Source organism: Haliotis cracherodii, unplaced genomic scaffold (assembly GCF_022045235.1).
Source record: "Haliotis cracherodii isolate W230 unplaced genomic scaffold, xgHalCrac1.p SCAF_14, whole genome shotgun sequence".
Lineage (NCBI taxonomy): Eukaryota > Metazoa > Mollusca > Gastropoda > Lepetellida > Haliotidae > Haliotis > Haliotis cracherodii.
Window position 1 is genome coordinate 18944583 of NW_027266269.1, and position 20288 is coordinate 18964870.

The following is a 20288-nucleotide window of genomic DNA, read 5'->3' on the forward strand; positions in this document are numbered from 1 at the left end:
TTACGATCTTTCAACTATGTTTTTTTCTCACCAAAATAATATTCCAATAAGAGCCCCCTATTTCTAATTTTGACAGCGCCCTGGGCGCTTATTACGTCAAATAAAGGATATATTATAACAGGGATTCAGATTTCAATTTGACAGATGGATTGTTTAAGAAGTCAGACTTTTCATCGATAGAAATACTGAGCAAGGATTCACAATTCACAATTCACAAGCAGTTTTCCCCAAGATCTGGTGTTGTCCTTGTGTCTAGGGGATGGGGATGAAGTTTAAGGCAGTATTCCCCAGGATTTGGTGTTGTCCTTGTGTCTAGGGGATGGGGGTGAAGTTTAAGGCAGTATTCCCCCAAGATCTGGTGTAGTCCTTGTGTCTAGGGGATGGGGGTGAAGTTTAAGGCAGTATTCCCCAAGATCTGGAGTTGTCCTTGTGTCTAGGGGATGGGGGTGAAGTTTAAGGCAGTATTCCCCAAGATCTGGTGTTGTCCTTGTGTCTAGGGGATGGGGGTGAAGTTTAAGGCAGTATTCCCCAAGATCTGGTGTTGTCCTTGTGTCTAGGGGATGGGGTGAAGTTTAAGGCAGTGTTCCCCAAGATCTGGTGTTGTCCTTGTGTCTAGGGGACAGGGGTGAAGTTTAAGGCAGTATTCCCCAAGATCTGGTGTTGTCCTTGTGTCTAGGGGATGGGGGTGAAGTTTAAGGCAGTATTCCCCAAGATCTGGTGTTGTCCTTGTGTCTAGGGGACAGGGGTGAAGTTTAAGGCAGTATTCCCCAAGATCTGGTGTTGTCCTTGTGTCTAGGGGACAGGGGTGAAGTTTAAGGCAGTATTCCCCAAGATCTGGTGTTGTCCTTGTGTCTAGGGGATGGGGATGAAGTTTAAGGCAGTATTCCCCAAGATCTGGTGTTGTCCTTGTGTCTAGGGGAGGGGGGTGAAGTTTAAGGCAGTATTCCCCAAGATCTGCTGTTGTCCTTGTGTCTAGGGGACGGGGGTGAATTTTAAGGCAGTGTCCCCCAAGATCTGGTGTTGTCCTTGTGTCTAGGGGATGGGGATGAAGTTTAAGGCAGTATTCCCCAAGATCTGGTGTTGTCCTTGTGTCTAGGGGACGGGGGTGAAGTTTAAGGCAGTATTCCCCAAGATCTGGTGTTGTCCTTGTGTCTAGGGGATGGGGATGAAGTTTAAGGCAGTATTCCCCAAGATCTGGTGTTGTCCTTGTGTCTAGGGGACGGGGGTGAAGTTTAAGGCAGTATTCCCCAAGATCTGGAGTTGTCCTTGTGTCTAGGGGATGGGGGTGAAGTTAAAGGCAGTATTCCCCAAGATCTGGTGTTGTCCTTGTGTCTAGGGGACGGGGGTGAAGTTTAAGGCAGTATTCCCCCAAGATCTGGTGTTGTCCTTGTGTCTAGGGGATGGGGATGAAGTTTAAGGCAGTATTCCCCAAGATCTGGTGTTGTCCTTGTGTCTAGGGGAGGGGGGTGAAGTTTAAGGCAGTATTCCCCAAGATCTGGAGTTGTCCTTGTGTCTAGGGGATGGGGGTGAAGTTTAAGGCAGTATTCCCCAAGATCTGGTGTTGTCCTTGTGTCTAGGGGATGGGGGTGAAGTTTAAGGCAGTATTCCCCAAGATCTGGTGTTGTCCTTGTGTCTAGGGGATGGGGGTGAAGTTTAAGGCAGTATTCCCCAAGATCTGCTGTTGTCCTTGTGTCTAGGGGATGGGGGTGAAGTTTAAGGCAGTGTCCCCCAAGATCTGGTGTTGTCCTTGTGTCTAGGGGATGGGGGTGAAGTTTAAGGCAGTATTCCCCAAGATCTGGTGTTGTCCTTGTGTCTAGGGGATGGGGGTGAAGTTTAAGGCAGTATTCCCCAAGATCTGGAGTTGTCCCTGTGTCTAGGGGACAGGGGTGAAGTTTAAGGCAGTGTTCCCCAAGATTTGGTGTTGTCCTTGTGTCTAGGGGATGGGGGTGAAGTTTAAGGCAGTGTTCCCCCAAGATCTGGTGTTGTCCTTGTGTCTAGGGGACAGGGGTGAAGTTTAAGGCAGTATTCCCCAAGATCTGGTGTTGTCCTTGTGTCTAGGGGATGGGGGTGAAGTTTAAGGCAGTGTTCCCCAAGATCTGCTGTTGTCCTTGTGTCTAGGGGATGGGGGTGAAGTTTAAGGCAGTATTCCCCAAGATCTGGTGTTGTCCTTGTGTCTAGGGGATGGGGGTGAAGTTTAAGGCAGTGTTCCCCCAAGATCTGCTGTTGTCCTTGTGTCTAGGGGACAGGGGTGAAGTTTAAGGCAGTATTCCCCAAGATCTGGTGTTGTCCTTGTGTCTAGGGGATGGGGGTGAAGTTTAAGGCAGTGTTCCCCAAGATCTGGTGTTGTCCTTGTGTCTAGGGGACAGGGGTGAAGTTTAAGGCAGTATTCCCCAAGATCTGGTGTTGTCCTTGTGTCTAGGGGATGGGGGTGAAGTTTAAGGCAGTGTTCCCCAAGATCTGGTGTTGTCCTTGTGTCTAGGGGACAGGGGTGAAGTTTAAGGCAGTATTCCCCAAGATCTGGTGTTGTCCTTGTGTCTAGGGGATGGGGGTGAAGTTTAAGGCAGTATTCCCCAAGATCTGGTGTTGTCCTTGTGTCTAGGGGATGGGGGTGAAGTTTAAGGCAGTATTCCCCAAGATCTGGAGTTGTCCTTGTGTCTAGGGGACAGGGGTGAAGTTTAAGGCAGTGTTCCCCAAGATTTGGAGTTGTCCTTGTGTCTAGGGGATGGGGGTGAAGTTTAAGGCAGTGTTCCCCAAGATCTGGTGTTGTCCTTGTGTCTAGGGGATGGGGGTGAAGTTTAAGGCAGTGTTCCCCCAAGATCTGGTGTTGTCCTTGTGTCTAGGGGATGGGGGTGAAGTTTAAGGCAGTATTCCCCAAGATCTGGTGTTGTCCTTGTGTCTAGGGGATGGGGGTGAAGTTTAAGGCAGTGTTCCCCAAGATGGGTGTGCAGAAGCTACACCAGATTTTTTTCAATGGAAATTATTTAATTGGATCTCTGATACGAAGACACATGAAAGCATCACACATCTGAGCAGACGGAATTCCTAATGCAAGGAATTTCACAGTTTTGTGGAATTCAAAGGAAATATTAAAACTATTGGAGAGGATCTTTGAAATATAACCACATACAGTTGAATACACCGATGTGCAGATGCATGGAATTCCAGATCAACGTGGAATTCCCCGAAAAATAAAAATACAGATATTGAGGCTGAAATGAAGACAGAACAATTCAGTGCAAATGCCTGGAATTCTGGCTATACATGACAAATGGAATTCAACAGCTCTGTGGAATTCCATGGAACAATAAAAATACAAATATTGAGACTGACATGAAGATAAAACTCATCACACTCCTGTGCAGATTGATGGAATTCTGATTAAAAGTAGAATTCCAGAGAAATATCAAAATACAAATATTGAGGCTGAAATGAAGATAGAACTCATCACACTCCTGGATATACATGATAATGGGAATTCAACAATTTTGTGGAATTTCTCAGAAATATCAAAACACAATTATCATCCTGCAAAAGAAACATCTGACAGCATCAAAGACACAGCATGTTGTCACCCATTATCTGGAACTGACACGGGATGGAGGGTGGCAGTCGTAATTGGATTTAACCCAGCCATGAGGAGGCTGATTTGCACCCAATGACGGTGAGTTAAGATATCAAGAGTTGCCTACCTTGATGACCTGTGCGAGACACTCGGCCCCCTGGGAGGTGAGGCTGCAGGCGGTGAGGTTGATGGAGCTGAGGTTGGTGCAGTTCTTGATGCCATGACCCAAAACTGAAACAGTTGAGTTACCTCTTTTATCACATCAACAGATTCATTTGTTGTTGAACACCATACTCAGCAATATCCCTGCGACATATTCCAGCGGACTGCAACTAATTGAGACTGAACTGGACAATCCAGTGACTGTGAACAACGGTGGGTTGGATGGTTGGTTGTTATATGCCGCACCCAGCAATATTCCAGCTATATGATGACGGTCTGTAAATAATCAAGTTTGGATCAGACAATCCAGTGATTGACATCATGAGCATCGATCCACGCAATTGGGACACGATGATATGCATCAACCAAGTCAGCAAGCTTGACCACCCAATCCCGTCAGTCGCATCTTATGACAAGCATAGTGGCCCTTTACAGAAAGCATTGGTTGGTGAAGACCTATAAACATTTGTAGTTTGTTTGATGTTTGATGTTTGATGCCTCCCTCAGCAATATTCCAGCAATATGACAGCCAGCTTTAAATAATCAAACCTGGACCAGACAAACCAGGGATTGATATTATGAGCAACGACCCACGCCACCGAGATAAAATGACATGCAATCAACCAAGTTATCGAACCTAACCACCCAATCCAGTAAGTCGGCTCTTATGACCAGTACAGATTGCTGGTGACCTACGCTAACCCAGGATCCCCATTGTCTTACCATTTGTAGAACGCTTTAACCACTAGGCTACCCGACCGCCCTTATAACCTGAAGATGAATAATATTTACCAGCCTTATCGCAAACAGATATTGTTCAAATCCCAGTCAACACAATTTTACATTTGTCTCTCACATGATGCAAACAAAACCAACACCTCACCTTCTATACCCGGTCCTCCTACTCGGCAGTATTCAAGAGAGAGATGGTTCAGCGTGCTGTTCTTTGACAAACCCTGGAAATACGAACACATTTACAGTTCAGTAAAACAATTACCATGTCACTTTTTGAATATTCAAACTGCAGTTTTAATACTGAAGAGAAACTTAAATCAATATCTTCTGCATTTAAGAGTTTTGACAATTGTAGAATATTTTTATCATCCCTTAATATTCCCCTTACTTATATACTTATCCTGACACGACAGTATACAATATTCCTTCTAGCTTTGATCATATAACTGTGTAGAACACACTCCCGACCACCTCGCTCCCAGCATGCTCCTGTACTACTCATAGACAGGTGACAAGCGGATCCAAACGTTGAGGGGATGGACGGGCAGGCAGTCATGACCTGTTGTTTTAGGTTGTTTTGTTGTTTAACGCCGCACTCAGCAATATTCCAGATGTCTGTAAATAATCAAGTCTGGACCAGACAATCTAGTGATTGACATCCTAAGCATTGTTCTAAGCAATGACCTGATCCTGTCAGTCGCCTCTTACGACAAGCATAGTCAACTTTTACGGCAAGCATGGGTTGCTGAAGACCGATTATACCCCGGATCTTCACGGGTCGTTGTGTCAGGATAAGTATATAAATAAGGGGAATACTCTGATCCCCAATATTTGTTAACTTATCCTTCCAAAACAGTATGCAACTATCTCACGGTAGGATGGAGGGTTGGATCCACTGCATACCCACTTTTGTGATATGGTGATTGGGCCGGAGCACAGACTAGACTAGACTGCCACTTTGTGTTCAACCCATTGGTGTGTTCAACTACACTAGTGATGTAATACATCACCACCATGCCTGAATACAGGTAAGGCTGGGTCTGAAATTACATTGCCACTGGTTGTACTGGAAAGATCAGGAACCGTAGTTACCCTCACTATACGCAGTACCCTCGGTACGGAGTTTAATGCTATCATTCTGCAGAGAGAAAGAACAAACATGTAGGCGAACCAGTATGAGTGCCCAGAATGGCAGGTGCTCGTTCCAATTCATCAACAGAGATGGGGAGGTGTGACGATTGGGTGGTTGCTGTGCGAGGACGAGACATCCTCAACAGACAGAACCCCGAGAAAGAAGTTGGCGAAAGTAGAGTCGGTTCGCCAAAAACAACCTCGGACGATGTCTGTGACAGAGCTGTTTGTGTGTTCGTGCCATTGTGGACACCAACGCCCGAATTTCATGTGGATGGGAAGCTCCGGGTGGATCCAAACCAGCATGGTGAGGTGAGGTGAAATGGGGTTTAATGTAGCGTCCAAGATTAATGCACTTATATAGCGACGTGCATGTACGTGTGTGTGTTTGTGTGGCTGCTTGTACTAGTCCGGACTGATGCCGATTTATAGTGCTAGCACACTGAGTTACCAAGCCACAGTTTAACATGAATACCCCATTCAGACACAGTATAATGACTCCGAGCCGACCAGTCCTTGTTTTAGCCCTTTAATCCCGAGCGCCAGACAGTCTAACAACAAGTACCATCTTTTAACATTGTTTGGTATTGGTTTCGTAGGGAGAAATGAGGGGGTGGCGTAGAACCAGTCCCAAGTCCCAGGCCTTACAGTAACCCTGTGGGATAGCGGTGAGTTCGTGAGCAGCGATGATATGGGCATAACAGAAGACCAAGTTAATGGCCAAGGCATAACTGGCAATGATAGACCACGAAATCAGCTATGAATGGAGCATCAGTGATACGAACGTTGGAAGTTGGTGGTTGTAAAGTGTGGCAAACAAGTCGACGTTAGGGTAGCTGAAGATCTGGCAAATCGTCTGGAAAACATCCAGGTGTAACTGCCACTCCATGGTGGCTACCTGGAATGGCTGTGGATAAGCAGGGTGATAACCAAACAACCAAAGTTGATAAGCCTGTGGCTGCGCCTGTGTATACGGTGGCTGGTGAGGCTCGTGGAGAAATGCTTGAGGAGGTGCCTGCATTACGCGAGGAGGTGCCTGCGCCACATGAAAAGGCGCCGGAAGAGGAGTCTGGTAGGTAGAGGAAAGGTCGGCGGCACCTGGCTACGCGCATGTAGATACGTCCAAGGAAGCCCCTCGTCTGATGAGGCGCCATAAGGATCCAGGTCGACTGACTCGATGGGATGTGAGGTGGCAGTGGCAGACCACAGAAGGCGAAGTGACGTCACAGCCGAGGAGGTGCAAGTAGTTATGGCAGGTGCCATGGTAGTAACTGTTGGACAAGTTCCAGAGCAGACACACTGTTATATGTTTGAAGCAAGAAGAATTATTGGTTACCATTGTGGAGGGATAAGTTAAAAAGTAACCTATTTTTCAAATCCAGACTCCTGACCTTCAACATGTTCAATGAGGTCTCTATGTCCATAAGTTCTGACCTTCACCCTTGTCTCTAAGTTCTGACCTACATATATATCTCTATGTCCCCGAGTCCTGACCTACACACATATCTCCATGTCCCTGAGTTCTGACCTCACTAATGTCTCTATGTCTCTGAGTTCTGATCTTTAGAAATGTCTCTATGTCTCTGAGTTCTGACCTTAACTAATGTCTCTATGTCCCTCAGTTCTGACCCCACTAATGTCTCTATGTCCCTCAGTTCTGACCTTTACTAATGTCTCTATGTCCCTCAGTTCTGACTTAACTTATGTCTCTATGTCCCTCAGTTCTGACCTCACTAATGTCTCTATGTCCCTCAGTTCTGACCTTTACTAATGTCTCTATGTCCCTCAGTTCTGACCTCACTAATGTCTCTATGTCTCTGAGTTCTGATCTTTAGAAATGTCTCTATGTCTCTGAGTTCTGACCTTTACTAATGTCTCTATGTCCCTCAGTTCTGACCTTAACTAATGTCTCTATGTCCCTCAGTTCTGACCTTTACTAATGTCTCTATGTCCCTCAGTTCTGACCTTTACTAATGTCTCTATGTCCCTCAGTTCTGACTTAACTAATGTCTCTATGTCCCTCAGTTCTGACCTCACTAATGTCTCTATGTCCCTCAGTTCTGACCTTCACTAATGTCTCTATGTCCCTCACTAATGTCTCTATGTCCCTCAGTTCTGACCTTAACTAATGTCTCTATGTCCCTTAGTTCTGACCTTCACTAATGTCTCTATGTCCCTCACTAATGTCTCTATGTCCCTCAGTTCTGACCTTCACTAATGTCTCTATGTCCCTCACTAATGTCTCTATGTCCCTCAGTTCTGACCTTAACTAATGTCTCTATGTCCCTCAGTTCTGACCTTAACTAATGTCTCTATGTCCCTCAGTTCTGATCTGTAGTAATGTTTCTATGTCTCTGAGTTCTGACCTTTACTAATGTCTCTATGTCCCTCAGTTCTGACCTTTACTAATGTCTCTATGTCCCTCAGTTCTGATCTTTACTAATGTCTCTATGTCCCTCAGTTCTGACCTTCACTAATGTCTCTATGTCCCTCAGTTCTGACCTTAACTAATGTCTCTATGTCCATAAGTTCTGACCTTAACTAATGTCTCTATGTCCCTCAGTTCTGACCTTAACTAATGTCTCTATGTCTCTGAGTTCTGACCTTAACTAATGTCTCTATGTCCCTCAGTTCTGACCTTAAATAATGTCTCTATGTCTCTGAGTTCTGACCTTAACTAATGTCTCTATGTCCCTCAGTTCTGACCTTCACTAATGTCTCTATGTCCCTCAGTTCTGACCTTAACTAATGTCTCTATGTCTCTGAGTTCTGACCTTAACTAATGTCTCTATGTCCCTCAGTTCTGACCTTAACTAATGTCTCTAGGTCCCTGAGTTCTGACCTTAACTAATGTCTCTATGTCCCTCAGTTCTGACCTTAACTAATGTCTCTATGTCCCTCAGTTCTGACCTTAACTAATGTCTCTATGTCCCTCTCTCGGAGCGGCAGACCCTGGAGTTCGAGACACCGCAGCACGGATGACACTCCAAGACACTCCTTGAGTGCCCGACACAGACGGAATGTGATCTCCTTCGACCTGATTGCTGGCGTCTTCCGTTTCTGGAATGCCACCCTCTTGTCTGAAACAGGAAACGAGCCATGTGTTAGGCCATGTTTGTCACAGGGTCAAAATATGGCCTTTTCAATGGTCCCTCCCCGAAATTCAAGGCCTATTCAGGGCTCATTCCCAAAAATTCAAGGCCATCACTACTGAAACACCATCCTGAGATTACCTTATGAAAATATGGAAAGCCTAAAAGCCTTCTGTTCAATTTGTCTTGGATTTGAGTATATTTGATTCTTGATGAACCAGAGCAGCCAATCATTGGAATTGAGATAACCCTGTGATTACGGACCATAGAGATCCATACAAATCGTATTCTTCATTGTTTAACAGGTTGGTTTCAAAGTGTGAAATTCAAAGCTTTTTCATGGCAGATTATCAATATTCAAGCCTGAAAGAGAGACCTCAAAACTGAAGGCCTTTTCAAGTATTAAGCAGACAAACCAGTGGTTGATATTGTGAGTAAAACCTCATGCCGTGGGTTATGCAGACACACTATCAACCAAGTGACAGAACCTGGCCACGAGCTCAATAAGTTGCCTCATGAGATGAACATGGGTTGCTGGGGGACCTATTCTATCCCTGAGGTTCTGCAAGTGAATCCTGTCTGTCTCACTCACTTTCATCCTCATTGGGTGGTGTGTAGTAGCTCCGCACAGCCACAAACTCAAGGCTCTTGTTGATCCGCAGTGTGTTCACAATGGGCATCCAATCATTGGCCCTGAAACATAACATACAGGTAAAGCCATTGACATAACATATCGAAGTCTAAACAGTTTGTTACAGACTTGGGTGCAAGGCTATGGTCTTAATCCAAAGGCGAGGCGGGGTGGAATATCACCAGACTAATTCTCGTGAGTGTCCGGGCTGAAATCAGTCCTGGTCTCAACTCCCTAGTTTCAAATCTTACCATTAGCCACCAGTATCCCCACATTGGCTTTCCTAGCTTCTTAAAGGTAACTTGGTGTTCTTATCACTCTAGGGGGCACGGGTGGCCCAGTCATCTAAGGCGCCGCGATTGGGTGTGCAGAGTTGCGTCCCTTTAGCACACCAGAAACCTATGATTGTGGGTTCGAATCCCTGTTCGCCCCGATTATGTTTCTAGGTTTGTCAGCACCATACCCGTGCTCGTGGGTTTCACCGAAGTGGTAAACCTGCATCACTTCGGGCTTTCCTCCCACATTAAGCTGACACGCTGTGATATAACTGGAATAATGTTAAAAACGGCGATAAACCCAACTCACTCACTCACGTCACTCTATTAAGGTGCGGTGAAATCAGTTTCCAAAATAACTGCCTGCCCACCTGCCCGTGGCTGGTAACTTTTCTGTCAGGCTGCATGAAATTTTCCTCCACCTGCCCGACTGTCTGGCAGACTACTTAAGTATTCAGTTTTATCATAATTCCTCGCCTCAAGTAATTGTTTGCATCATTTCAACTGAATGTTTATAATGTCTGAGTGAGGGGAGGTTACTCTGAAGATGGGCAGGCAACATTTATGGGTCACCTGCCCGACTGTCTTGTTGGGTTTTAAATTTGTTTCTAACACACAGGGTGAAATAGGGTTTAATGTCACGTTCAAGAATATGCTTGTACTAGTCCAAACTAAAGCTGGTTTTATAGTGCTATCCTCCTGAGATACCTTGCCACAGGCTAATATAGATGCCCCACTCAGACACAGTGTACTGATTCCCATTCAACAGTCTTTGTTTCATTCCCTTAATGCCAAGTGCCAGGCAAGGTAACAACAAGTACCATCTTTTTAATTCTTCCAGTATGATGCAGCTGGAGATTGAACCACCAAAACTCTCTGGGCAGAAGCTCTTTCCACAAGACCACGGAGGCTGTTTATAGTTTCCAAGAATCAGATCCCAAGAATTGCAAAAACTTCCAATAAGCCACAAGAATACTATCTGGTTAGTTGTTTACAGATTGTTTTCTGCCAGTTATTCCTGTCAAAGTTTATTAGTTTGCCCTACTTCCCCGACCCATGAAAAAAAAGTGCCTGGCTAAAAAGTGGGAAGTTGCCCCCGGGCAGGTATGAAAATCAGTGGTATTAACGTTGAAACTAAGAAGATGCAATGTGTGTTTGTCAACTGCAGATGAAGCGCCTAACTAGTCATTTTCCTATTCTGCACATCTCACATTCCCTGTTGCATCTGTTATAAAGTTTTGTTGTTCTCCTATTCTCTGATTTGGCAGGGCAAGTTGAAAATTAGGCTGGGCAAGTAGAATTTATAAGTTTAGAATAGGAAATTCTGGTATTTGAACACCCCTGAATAGAGAGGTTATTTTCACATTTTATGCAACTTATATGGAACTGTGATTTTTTGACACATTCTCACATTTGAGTCATCAGTCTGCAACATCTCACCTGACCCGATCTCCGTTGATGTCCAGTACACCTTGACACAGGTGGGCCTTGACTGCAGCCAGTGGCACAGAGTCTTGCAATGCACACAGGTTGTCATAGTGATTCTCAAAGTCGTAGGCACCACTCTGTCTCACCTGCACACTCTCAATCATCGTGAGCGACACTGATTGCACAGGCGCAAGTCAAAACGCACTCCTGTCAACAGCAAGTACAGTCATGGTTAGAAATTCCTTGCATTTCGGAACAATGGCACAGTTTAACCTGCAACGGCATGGTGAAATTGAGTTCCGGGTTCTGGTCAGTATTTTTTTATACATTGTATTATATGAAGCCAAACCAAATTCTAATAGAGCTGAGTTTGATAGAAATTGATTTCAAAACATACCGCGGATGACCTGTTGTGAGATACTCATTGATACGATGCATTTTATATCAAATATGTCACCATGGAATAACCATTTCTTGTTTGTTTCATTTTTAGCAACCATCAATGTATACTTTATTTGGCACTTATTTTGCCAGGCAAGTTAGTGTCTTTTGCTTGTGTCTTTACTATCCAAACTAAACCCATAGCACATCAATTCAAATTCAATCAAAGTATTAATTCATATTCTGGTAGATGCTCAACAAAAAAACATCAGTAATAAAATAATGATGACATATCAATCAAATTCAAATGACAATATGCCTCATAAATAAATATCTGTTAAAGAATAAATCCAAATGAAAGTTTAAGTCAATTAATTGATGCTGATGGTGTCATTGTCAGTACACCTTATACTGTTATGTACCTGTGTACCTTTGAGCATACTAAAAAGTGTCCATAGAGTCTCAAAACTTCCCCAACACTTTACGGCAGATGGTTGTCACATGAATCCCTGTATGAGAGTGGGTACATTTCAGTGCACAGGGGGTAGTTTTGAGATCCAGTGGGCACTTTTTTGCATATTCAAAAGTACCCAGGTACATATAGTAGTCCATAAGATGTGCCGACAATGAACCCCGTCGGGGAAATTTACAACTATTCAATCATTCACCAATTTTCTTAACTACTTTACCTAAAAATTAACTACAACAACAATCAGTACGATCATAAAATACTGACATTTTGATCATATGTTAAAAAAACCCAGAAAACATCATGTCAATATGAAAAACATTCCTTTCCTATGAAGAACATTGATCTGTTTACATGATCGAAAACCGGACGATATCGTTAACCGATACATTCCATTCAGACCGAAATATCATTGGAATTAGACTCTGAGGTGTATAGAAGTTTGTCAGTTACAATTAACATACAGTTTCCGCTCTTATTAATTTCGTGTTCTGAAACTGGATTGAAGGAACAGTTGTCACTTCGTGACACCGGTTTTCGTGTTCGTGTTGGTGCTTGCACATGGACTTGACAGGTGCTTGTCGGCCTGTGCACTCGTCTCTCATTTCAGTTTCGATTTAATTCCAACTGATGTCAAACAATAATTTGTATATGAAGCGAGATGTACGTGATTTACCTTCACTTCGTTTGTAGAAACGGGAAAATAAAGTTTATAGCAGGCTTATTTTCACATTTGAACACCTAAACACTGGCGCCATAGTTGTGACGTCACTTCCTGGACATTATGAAAACTTCCGGTGTGGTGAAAAGCCGTCCACGTTATGAATTATCCTGGGGACGCCGTTTAATATGCCAGCGTGTGTGATATTCTTTCATATTACACACACACAAAAATGAAAGAGTGAGTGCAATAATCACCGATGTTTGCAAGTGTGCATTTCAATGAAAAATATAATTAAGAAGCAATATACTGCACTGAAGAGAACAACAATGAATGCCGGCATTGACGCCACAATTAACATTCCCATTACGTCATGAAAACGCAACACTATTCTCCGTAGCTGATACAACAATCTGTTTTATTAAAAGTCTTGACACATTTCATGTTTTATATATTGCCAGAGAGGCTTGAATTGAAAACGCTCTAAATTAGCTATATAAATTCTGATACCTAGGTATGGTTAAATTGACCCACGCAGTTGGCTTTATAAATCGGTCAGTAAATTTGTTTCCACAAAAAATCACCTTGCTGAGAATATTTTATCAGTAATCATTATTTTGCATAATATGTCTATTCTTATTGTGGGGCGGTGGGGTAGCCTGGTGGTTAAAGCGTTAGATCGTCACGCCGAAAACTCGCGTTCTATAATTCCCCTCATATTGCAATCCCTTTGTGTCAAAATTATAGATAAAGTTGATAGGAGAAACACCGATGAACAAAGAAAAACTAAATGTCGGGCAAAATAAAGTAAACACCCATGTTTTATGGTGGCTAAAAATGACACAAACAAGAAATGGCCATTCAATGGTACCGTATTTCATTCGGGTATCATAAGCGACACTACATGCACACCATATCAATGAGGTCTCACAGAAGGTCAGCCTAGGAACGTTTTGAAATCATTTCATATCAAAATCAACTTTATTAGAATTTGGATTAGAACACGACATATTACCAATTCATGTAAAACCAATCGTAGAAATGGAACAGACACATGCACGTGCAGTATATCATGTATTAATTCACTGAATTTCGTTTAAAATGACTTTGTTCAGTACAGTTGTAAATGCACGTGGGTGCATATGGGTATACAAATGCCTCCCTATTTTCGTCAATTCATGATCGAGGAGTCCAGACATTAACAGTGTAACTTGCACATTTCGTGCTCTTTTTATTAGGCAGTACATTGCTTTTGTCGCGTTTGCTCTTAGTGATTTTATACAAAACACAAGTTTTCTATTTCTGTGAAGATTTATACCTAAATATGTATAATTATCAACAATCTCCAGTATCTTTCCCCCAAAATGAAATATTGATTTGGTTGATTTGGCTGGACCCCCTCCAAAGATTATTATTTTTGTTTTCGAGATATTTACGTTTAGCTTCCATTGTAAGCAATCTTTATTAAAGGAGTGTAATGATTTTTGTAACCCAGACTAGGTATCGCTAAATATGACTGTATCGTCTGCATAGAATAATACTAAAATATGTAACCATACTGTGACGTCATTTCCTGATATACAATCAAGTGAGATCCCTTGGCATCCCTGTTTTGTAAGATACGATTTAAGATCATTTAAAAATATTGAAAACAGTAGCTCTGATGGATTTTCGCCCTGTCTAACACTGATTGACAAAGGAAACACTCCTATTCTGCGTTATTTGATTGTACCATTGATTTTATATTACTGTACTTATTTTTAACTAAAGTTAGAAATCGGCCTTCAATTCCACTGCATTTTAGACCACAGTCCAACTCTCCAGACAGTATGAAATGCTTTTGTAAAATCTATGCACGAACAATAAAGTTTTCTTTTTAATAATTTCAAAATATGCATCGACGAATGGATAACGAATATATTATCAGCAGTTTGAAATTGTTTCCTAAATCCCGACTGTGCCGGAGTTAGGATATTATTGGCATCTAGAAATGTTGTCAGTCGTTCGTTTAGGATACTTGTGAATAGTTTTCCGAAACAGCTTAATATCGTAATGGGTCTATACGAGTTTGGATCAGATGGGTCGCCTTTATTTTTGAAGATAGGTTTTATAATTCCCGAGAGCCACGTTTCAGGGATTACACCACATGAGAATACAAGATTGAAAATTCCGAATATAGTGGGGCAAGTACTCCACTGCTATCTATTATATGATCATTCTCGACAAAATCTAGCCCAGAAGCCTTATTTCTTTAAAGTTTCTTTGCAGCCTTTATAATTTCTTCAGTCGTTATATCATCGTTTAAGATTATACAATCATACACCGGTGTTGCAGTTGCATCTTTCTAATTCAAAGTCATCAATTTTGTTTTCATTTAAGTTTTTATAAAAAAATATAGAAGGAATTTATATCAGGAGCATTCGGATTTGTTTCTTTCTTACATCCTGTTAGGATCTGCCAAAATTCTTTAGGCGAGTAGTGAAGGTTAGGTCGAAAAGTCTTATTTAAATTGTCTTTATATTTACGTATATTTGTATCCATACATTTTTTGTAAGCCTTTGCTTCTTGGTGATATACCAAATTTTATTAAATACTGTTTTCGATTTTTTTTAAGACGCCGTTTTGCTTTATTAAATTTCTTACCGGATCGTCTGCATTCTATTCCGAACCAAGGTTTATCTTTTTCGCGTTGTCCGAATTTAATACTGTTTTCTCTGACTCCGAATGTTGCTCGTGCAGCGTTAACAAGCACGTGCGCGATTTCATTCGCGAGTTTGTTTACACTCGATGGGTCGCCGTGACCTGTCCGTGCTTCGTGCACAGTCTTCATCAGTACTGCTATTTATCTGTTCTACATTTATATTCTTTATGTTTATATCTGATTTATCAAGGTTGTAATGTTTAGGTTTGTTAGCGGCATTTGTATAGATGCAGGGTAGGCCTTTACTTGGATTAGTTACAGGATCGACTATAGGTGAGGGGGCAGTGCACGTCTGTGTAGAGGGGTGAGTAGTTAATTATGTTAAAATCAGAAAAGCGCGGCAGGCAAAATACCTTTCCGTCTGAAGTATATAAATAGTCGAATACATATACATCTAGGCGGTGGGTATTTCAGAAAGAAAAAAACGTTTTATCTTCGGGCAGTGTTATTGAAGTCAGATGTTTCACTCCCGCATGACACCTCCCTGTGTGAACGCTGTTGAAGATAACATATTGATGACATTGATCTTCCGGCTGCAGGGAAATGTCGAGTAGAATGACTAGAGTCAAACCTAAACACTTGAATCATTCAAACTAATAACTGATTCTGATCTCTTGCCTATTCCATCAGGTCATAGCATCCATGTACACTTCAACTCTGTGCGGGCGGTCGGGTAGCCTAGTGGTTAAAGCGTTCACTCGTCACGCCGAAGACCCGGGTTCGATTCCCGACATGGCTACAATGTGTGAAGCCCATTTCTGGTGTCCCCCGCCGTGATATTGCTGGAATATTGCTAAAAGCGGCGTAAAACCATACTCACTCAACTCTGTGCCCCCGCCATGCAGTAATGTGATAATGTCACCACTGTCAGAACGTTCTATGCACCCCTTTCTTAAGAGCCCGTGTGTGCTTACAATGAGTTATAGAATGAGAAATACATCATTTATGAACTGCTTCGAAAGAATATCCCAGTTAGATCCTCAGTTAAGTATGCTCAGCAATCATCAGAAGCTTGTGTATGTCATACTTTCCTACTCCTCACATCACACATCCGGCACGGGTGGCCCAGTCGTCTAAGGCGCCGCGATTCGCTGTGCAGAGTTGCGTCCCTTGGGCACGCCAGAAACCTATGATTGTGGGTTCGAATCCCGGTTCGCCCTGATTATGTTTCTAGGTTTGTCAGCACCATACCCGTGCTCGTGGGTTTCACCGAAGTGGTAAACGTCTAAGACCTGCATCACTTCAGGCTTTCCCCAAACATTAAGCTGACACGCCGCGATATAACTGGAATACTGTTAAAAGCGGCGTTAAACCGAACTCACTCACTCACATCACACATCCAGCAATTTCTCGTGTTCTTGTTCAAGGGTGACTGTCTGTGTTCCGAAATATATTTTACATCCGCTTCAACGACTATTGAACTATTGGTTGGTTGGTTTGTTGTTTTACGCCGCCGCATATGACGGGGCTCTGGAAATATTCGAGTCTGGACCAGACAATCCAGTGATTGATACCATGAGCATCGATCCACGCAATTGGGATCTATGACATTCTCCAACCAAGTCAGCGAGCCTGACCACCCGGTCCCGTTAGTCGCCTCTTACGACAAGCATAGTCACCTTATTGAACAAGAGTGACCACTCTTGAAATGTGCAACCGTTTCCTCTAAGAATATGTTAAAGTCTACAACGGTACTCCAGATATTGTTTGTGCCATTGAGTATTTACTCACGTCTTATCATTATCTGGGTATCCTTCACAGCCCTAGAGTTCATATTCGTGATGCTTCAATTCAATTTGTAAATAAAGATCGGTAAAGACATACAGGCATGCACAGTGCATGATGTTACCATTTGGAGGCACGGGTGGCTCAGTCGTCTAAGGCGCCGCGATTCGCTGCGTCCCTTGAGTACGCCAGAAACCTATGGTTGTGGGTTTGAATCACGGTTCGCCCCGATTGTGTTTCTAGGTTTGTCAGCACCATACCCGTGCTCGTGGGTTTCACCGAAGTGGTAAACGTCTGAGACCTGCATCACTTCTGGCTTTCCTCTCACATTAAGCTGACACGCCGTGATATAACTAGAATATTGTTAAAAGCGGTGTTAAACCCAACTCACTCACTTTACCATTTGGTTTCTGAATATACGAGTATTCGCGTACGAAAGCAACTTAAAGTTAATTGGGTTGTGTTGATTTCTCATCCGAAACTCTGCCTACAGCAATACATGCGTGGTAGAATATCAAATGGCAGGTGCCTCAGATAACATCGTCTAGCTTCTGGGTCTTGTTATTTGATTTTGTTTCTTGATAACGTAGTATATTCGTTGTTCTATATTATAGCGACCAGTTCCGTCTTATGAGGACGAGTACATATATAAGGCCGACCAAACGTTGACCCGACTCGTGACCATATTTGGTCGACTCCAGATGAGACTTCCTGGCATCAAATACTCACTAAGTTGTAAATGTGTAGTGTGTCGAGGTGATTTCCTATTGAAACACGGTCAAATTCAGAAATCGGTACCCACAAATCAAACTGACTTGCGAAATCGTGTCCACACGAGATCAATGAATACTCAACAAATTCATCTTCCCGGGGCAAGGGAGTTAACTGACTATAACGCCCTTGCCTCGGGAAGATGCAACAAATTCTACTCAGGCACACAGTCTTGGGTTTACAATCAAAACAAGCAATACACTGGGTCAAATACATGGCAGCAGCATTAGGGAGCAGGACACATATGTAAGTGCACTCACAAATGTAAACTTAAGACTCTTGTCAAAGGCGAATGTCTTGAAACAGGCCTGTATCCGTTTTTAAATCCGCAATAATGTTGGAAGCAGGCAGGAAAGGTATCCAATCCGCACTTGGGAAGTAGATAGGACACAGTTCAGTCCTCGAATCACCCTCGTGGCGCTCTTATATAGGTATATCGATCCAGTTCGCCCCGATCAGGTTTCAAGGTTTGTCAGCACAATTCCCGTGATAGTGTGTTTCACCAAAGTTGTAAACGTCTGACACCTGCATCATTTCGGGCTTTCCTCCCACATTAAGCTGACACGCCGTGATATAACTGGAATATATATACTGTTCAAAGCGGCGTCAAACCAAATTCACAAACTCATTCACTTACGGGACATACTAAACGTCACCAAAGTTGCCTGGCAAAAACAGCACGATTTATTTATAAGGTTACATTAGGAATAGAGAGAGAGGAAACAAACGAACAATTCACCATACATTTATTCCACATAGACAATATATTCTCAAAGTTTTGTTGTTTTTGGACATTTGATTAGATTTGAGTTATGAAATGAGACTGTCTATTGTTACTTTATGATGTCGATTTACAACACTGGACCCAAATATAAATACTATACAGATGACGAAACTGCCCGGGAAGCGAAAGTATACATCTATGTTTGATGGAATAACACAAATATGCATGGTTATTCGATGGTGAAATAATTGATACAGGTATAACAGTTGTGTTATGGAGTTGAGACTGTCTAATTGGGCTAGTGATGTCGATTTACACGTTGGTGAACTTATTTTGTTTATACCCATACAGGTGCGGCTGTCGCCAGGTCAAGGGTTTTCGCCAGGTGACGTATTGCAATTTGCTGCAGTTTTCGATTTGTGGCGTTTTACGCATGCATGCAGTACATTTTTCCCCCGTCAACACTCTTTGTACTTGGCTCCCTTTACTAGCTTAGGATAGGCATAGCTGCTTGCAGATCCATTTAGTGTTTTGTTTCATGTTCTGTCTGGATGCCGATAAACGTGTTGATAGCGATACTGAAAGCTCAACACTTGAAGGTGTTGGTGTATATTGTTAATTGTTCTTTTATTCATTCAACATGGCAGCAAACATTCGCACCGGGACAACATGCAGTCGGAGACTCACGCTAAGTCTCTTAAAATAGAAACAAACTACTCTATTAAATTGAAAAGGGGCCCCAGATAGATGGGAGATTCAGAGCCTGGGGGAAATCTAGACTTGCTTTATTTAGGACTGTATCATTACACTAAGGGCAGGGCGGAATGGAAAATAATATGGTTTAGGGACTGTTGGACCGACTACCGCGGTCAGTACATATAGATTTCACTTTTCTCTGCAATAACTAGAACACTGGTTGAAGATCCGATTGTCCTGACACACAGCCATGAGAACAGTTGTATCTGTTCATGGTCCTGTTCAATCTCATTAAAAAAACAGATCTTATAGTTCTCGCTATCGCTATTTGTTTAGCGGTAGTCTAAGATCTGATTTTAATGAGATTGGGTCATGTTACAACCCTCTTAATGTAAAAATAATTACATTAAGGGTTGCGGGTTAACTCTTGTTACAACCCTTAATGTAAAAATTACACTTAATGTAAAATTATTTTACCATGCTTACACCACTTGCCCCTTTCCGTAACCAGCAAGACAAAGCACGGGTGAAATGGAGCAAGAAATGTTCGAGACTGGTTGCATTAAAGATCGAAGCACGATTTGAGTAAGTACGCCACTTTTAGCAATATTCCAACAATATCACGGCGGGAGACACCGGAAATAGTCTCCACACATTGTGCGCATGTTGCGGAGCGCTCACGAGCAAAGAAAGGTGACGAGCAAACGCGTTTACCACCAGGCTACCCCGCCCCCCACCACCCCCATATGTTCCTCCGTGAAGATTCCGGTTAGAATTGGTAGTGTATCATTTGAATTCAATTAAATTAAGTCAGTGGCACCAATAATTGAGTTGTAGAGCCTGCATTGCTCCTGTTCTATATCCAATCCTACAAGCTGGTACTATCTGCAGACAGTGTTCCTGGGTTGTATTTGCGCTATTGAAAAAAAAATGGGTAACGTTTTGTCTTTTTTGGTAGTAATTTCTGTCCTTCGTGTATTCTGGAGTACTTTGGCATACGGGAAGCGTAAAACATTGAATAATTTTTTTATAATATACCATTATTAACCTCCTCTGAGTCCTCTATGGAGCCGCAAATTCTCACGCATTGCTCGCCCCGTGAAGGTCCGAGTTTGTCTTCAGCAACCCAACCTTGTCATAAATA

The 20288-nt window shown here is 42.7% G+C and overlaps 1 protein-coding gene across 1 annotated transcript in view; it reads right to left on the reverse strand.

The window, feature by feature from the left end:
• LOC139460608 (centrosomal protein of 78 kDa-like) overlaps positions 1–12632 on the reverse strand; it is a 159784-nt gene extending 147152 nt beyond the window's left edge. The window contains exons 1-6 of the mRNA XM_071242074.1: positions 12543–12632; positions 11029–11223; positions 9275–9375; positions 8501–8670; positions 4608–4680; positions 3690–3793 (exon numbers count right to left, since the gene is read on the reverse strand). Of these exons, the coding sequence (XP_071098175.1) occupies positions 3690–3793; positions 4608–4680; positions 8501–8670; positions 9275–9375; positions 11029–11180 (600 nt within the window). The 5' untranslated portion in view covers positions 11181–11223; positions 12543–12632. The remainder of the gene's footprint in view (positions 1–3689; positions 3794–4607; positions 4681–8500; positions 8671–9274; positions 9376–11028; positions 11224–12542) is intronic.
• Positions 12633–20288: the final 7656 nt, after the last annotated feature.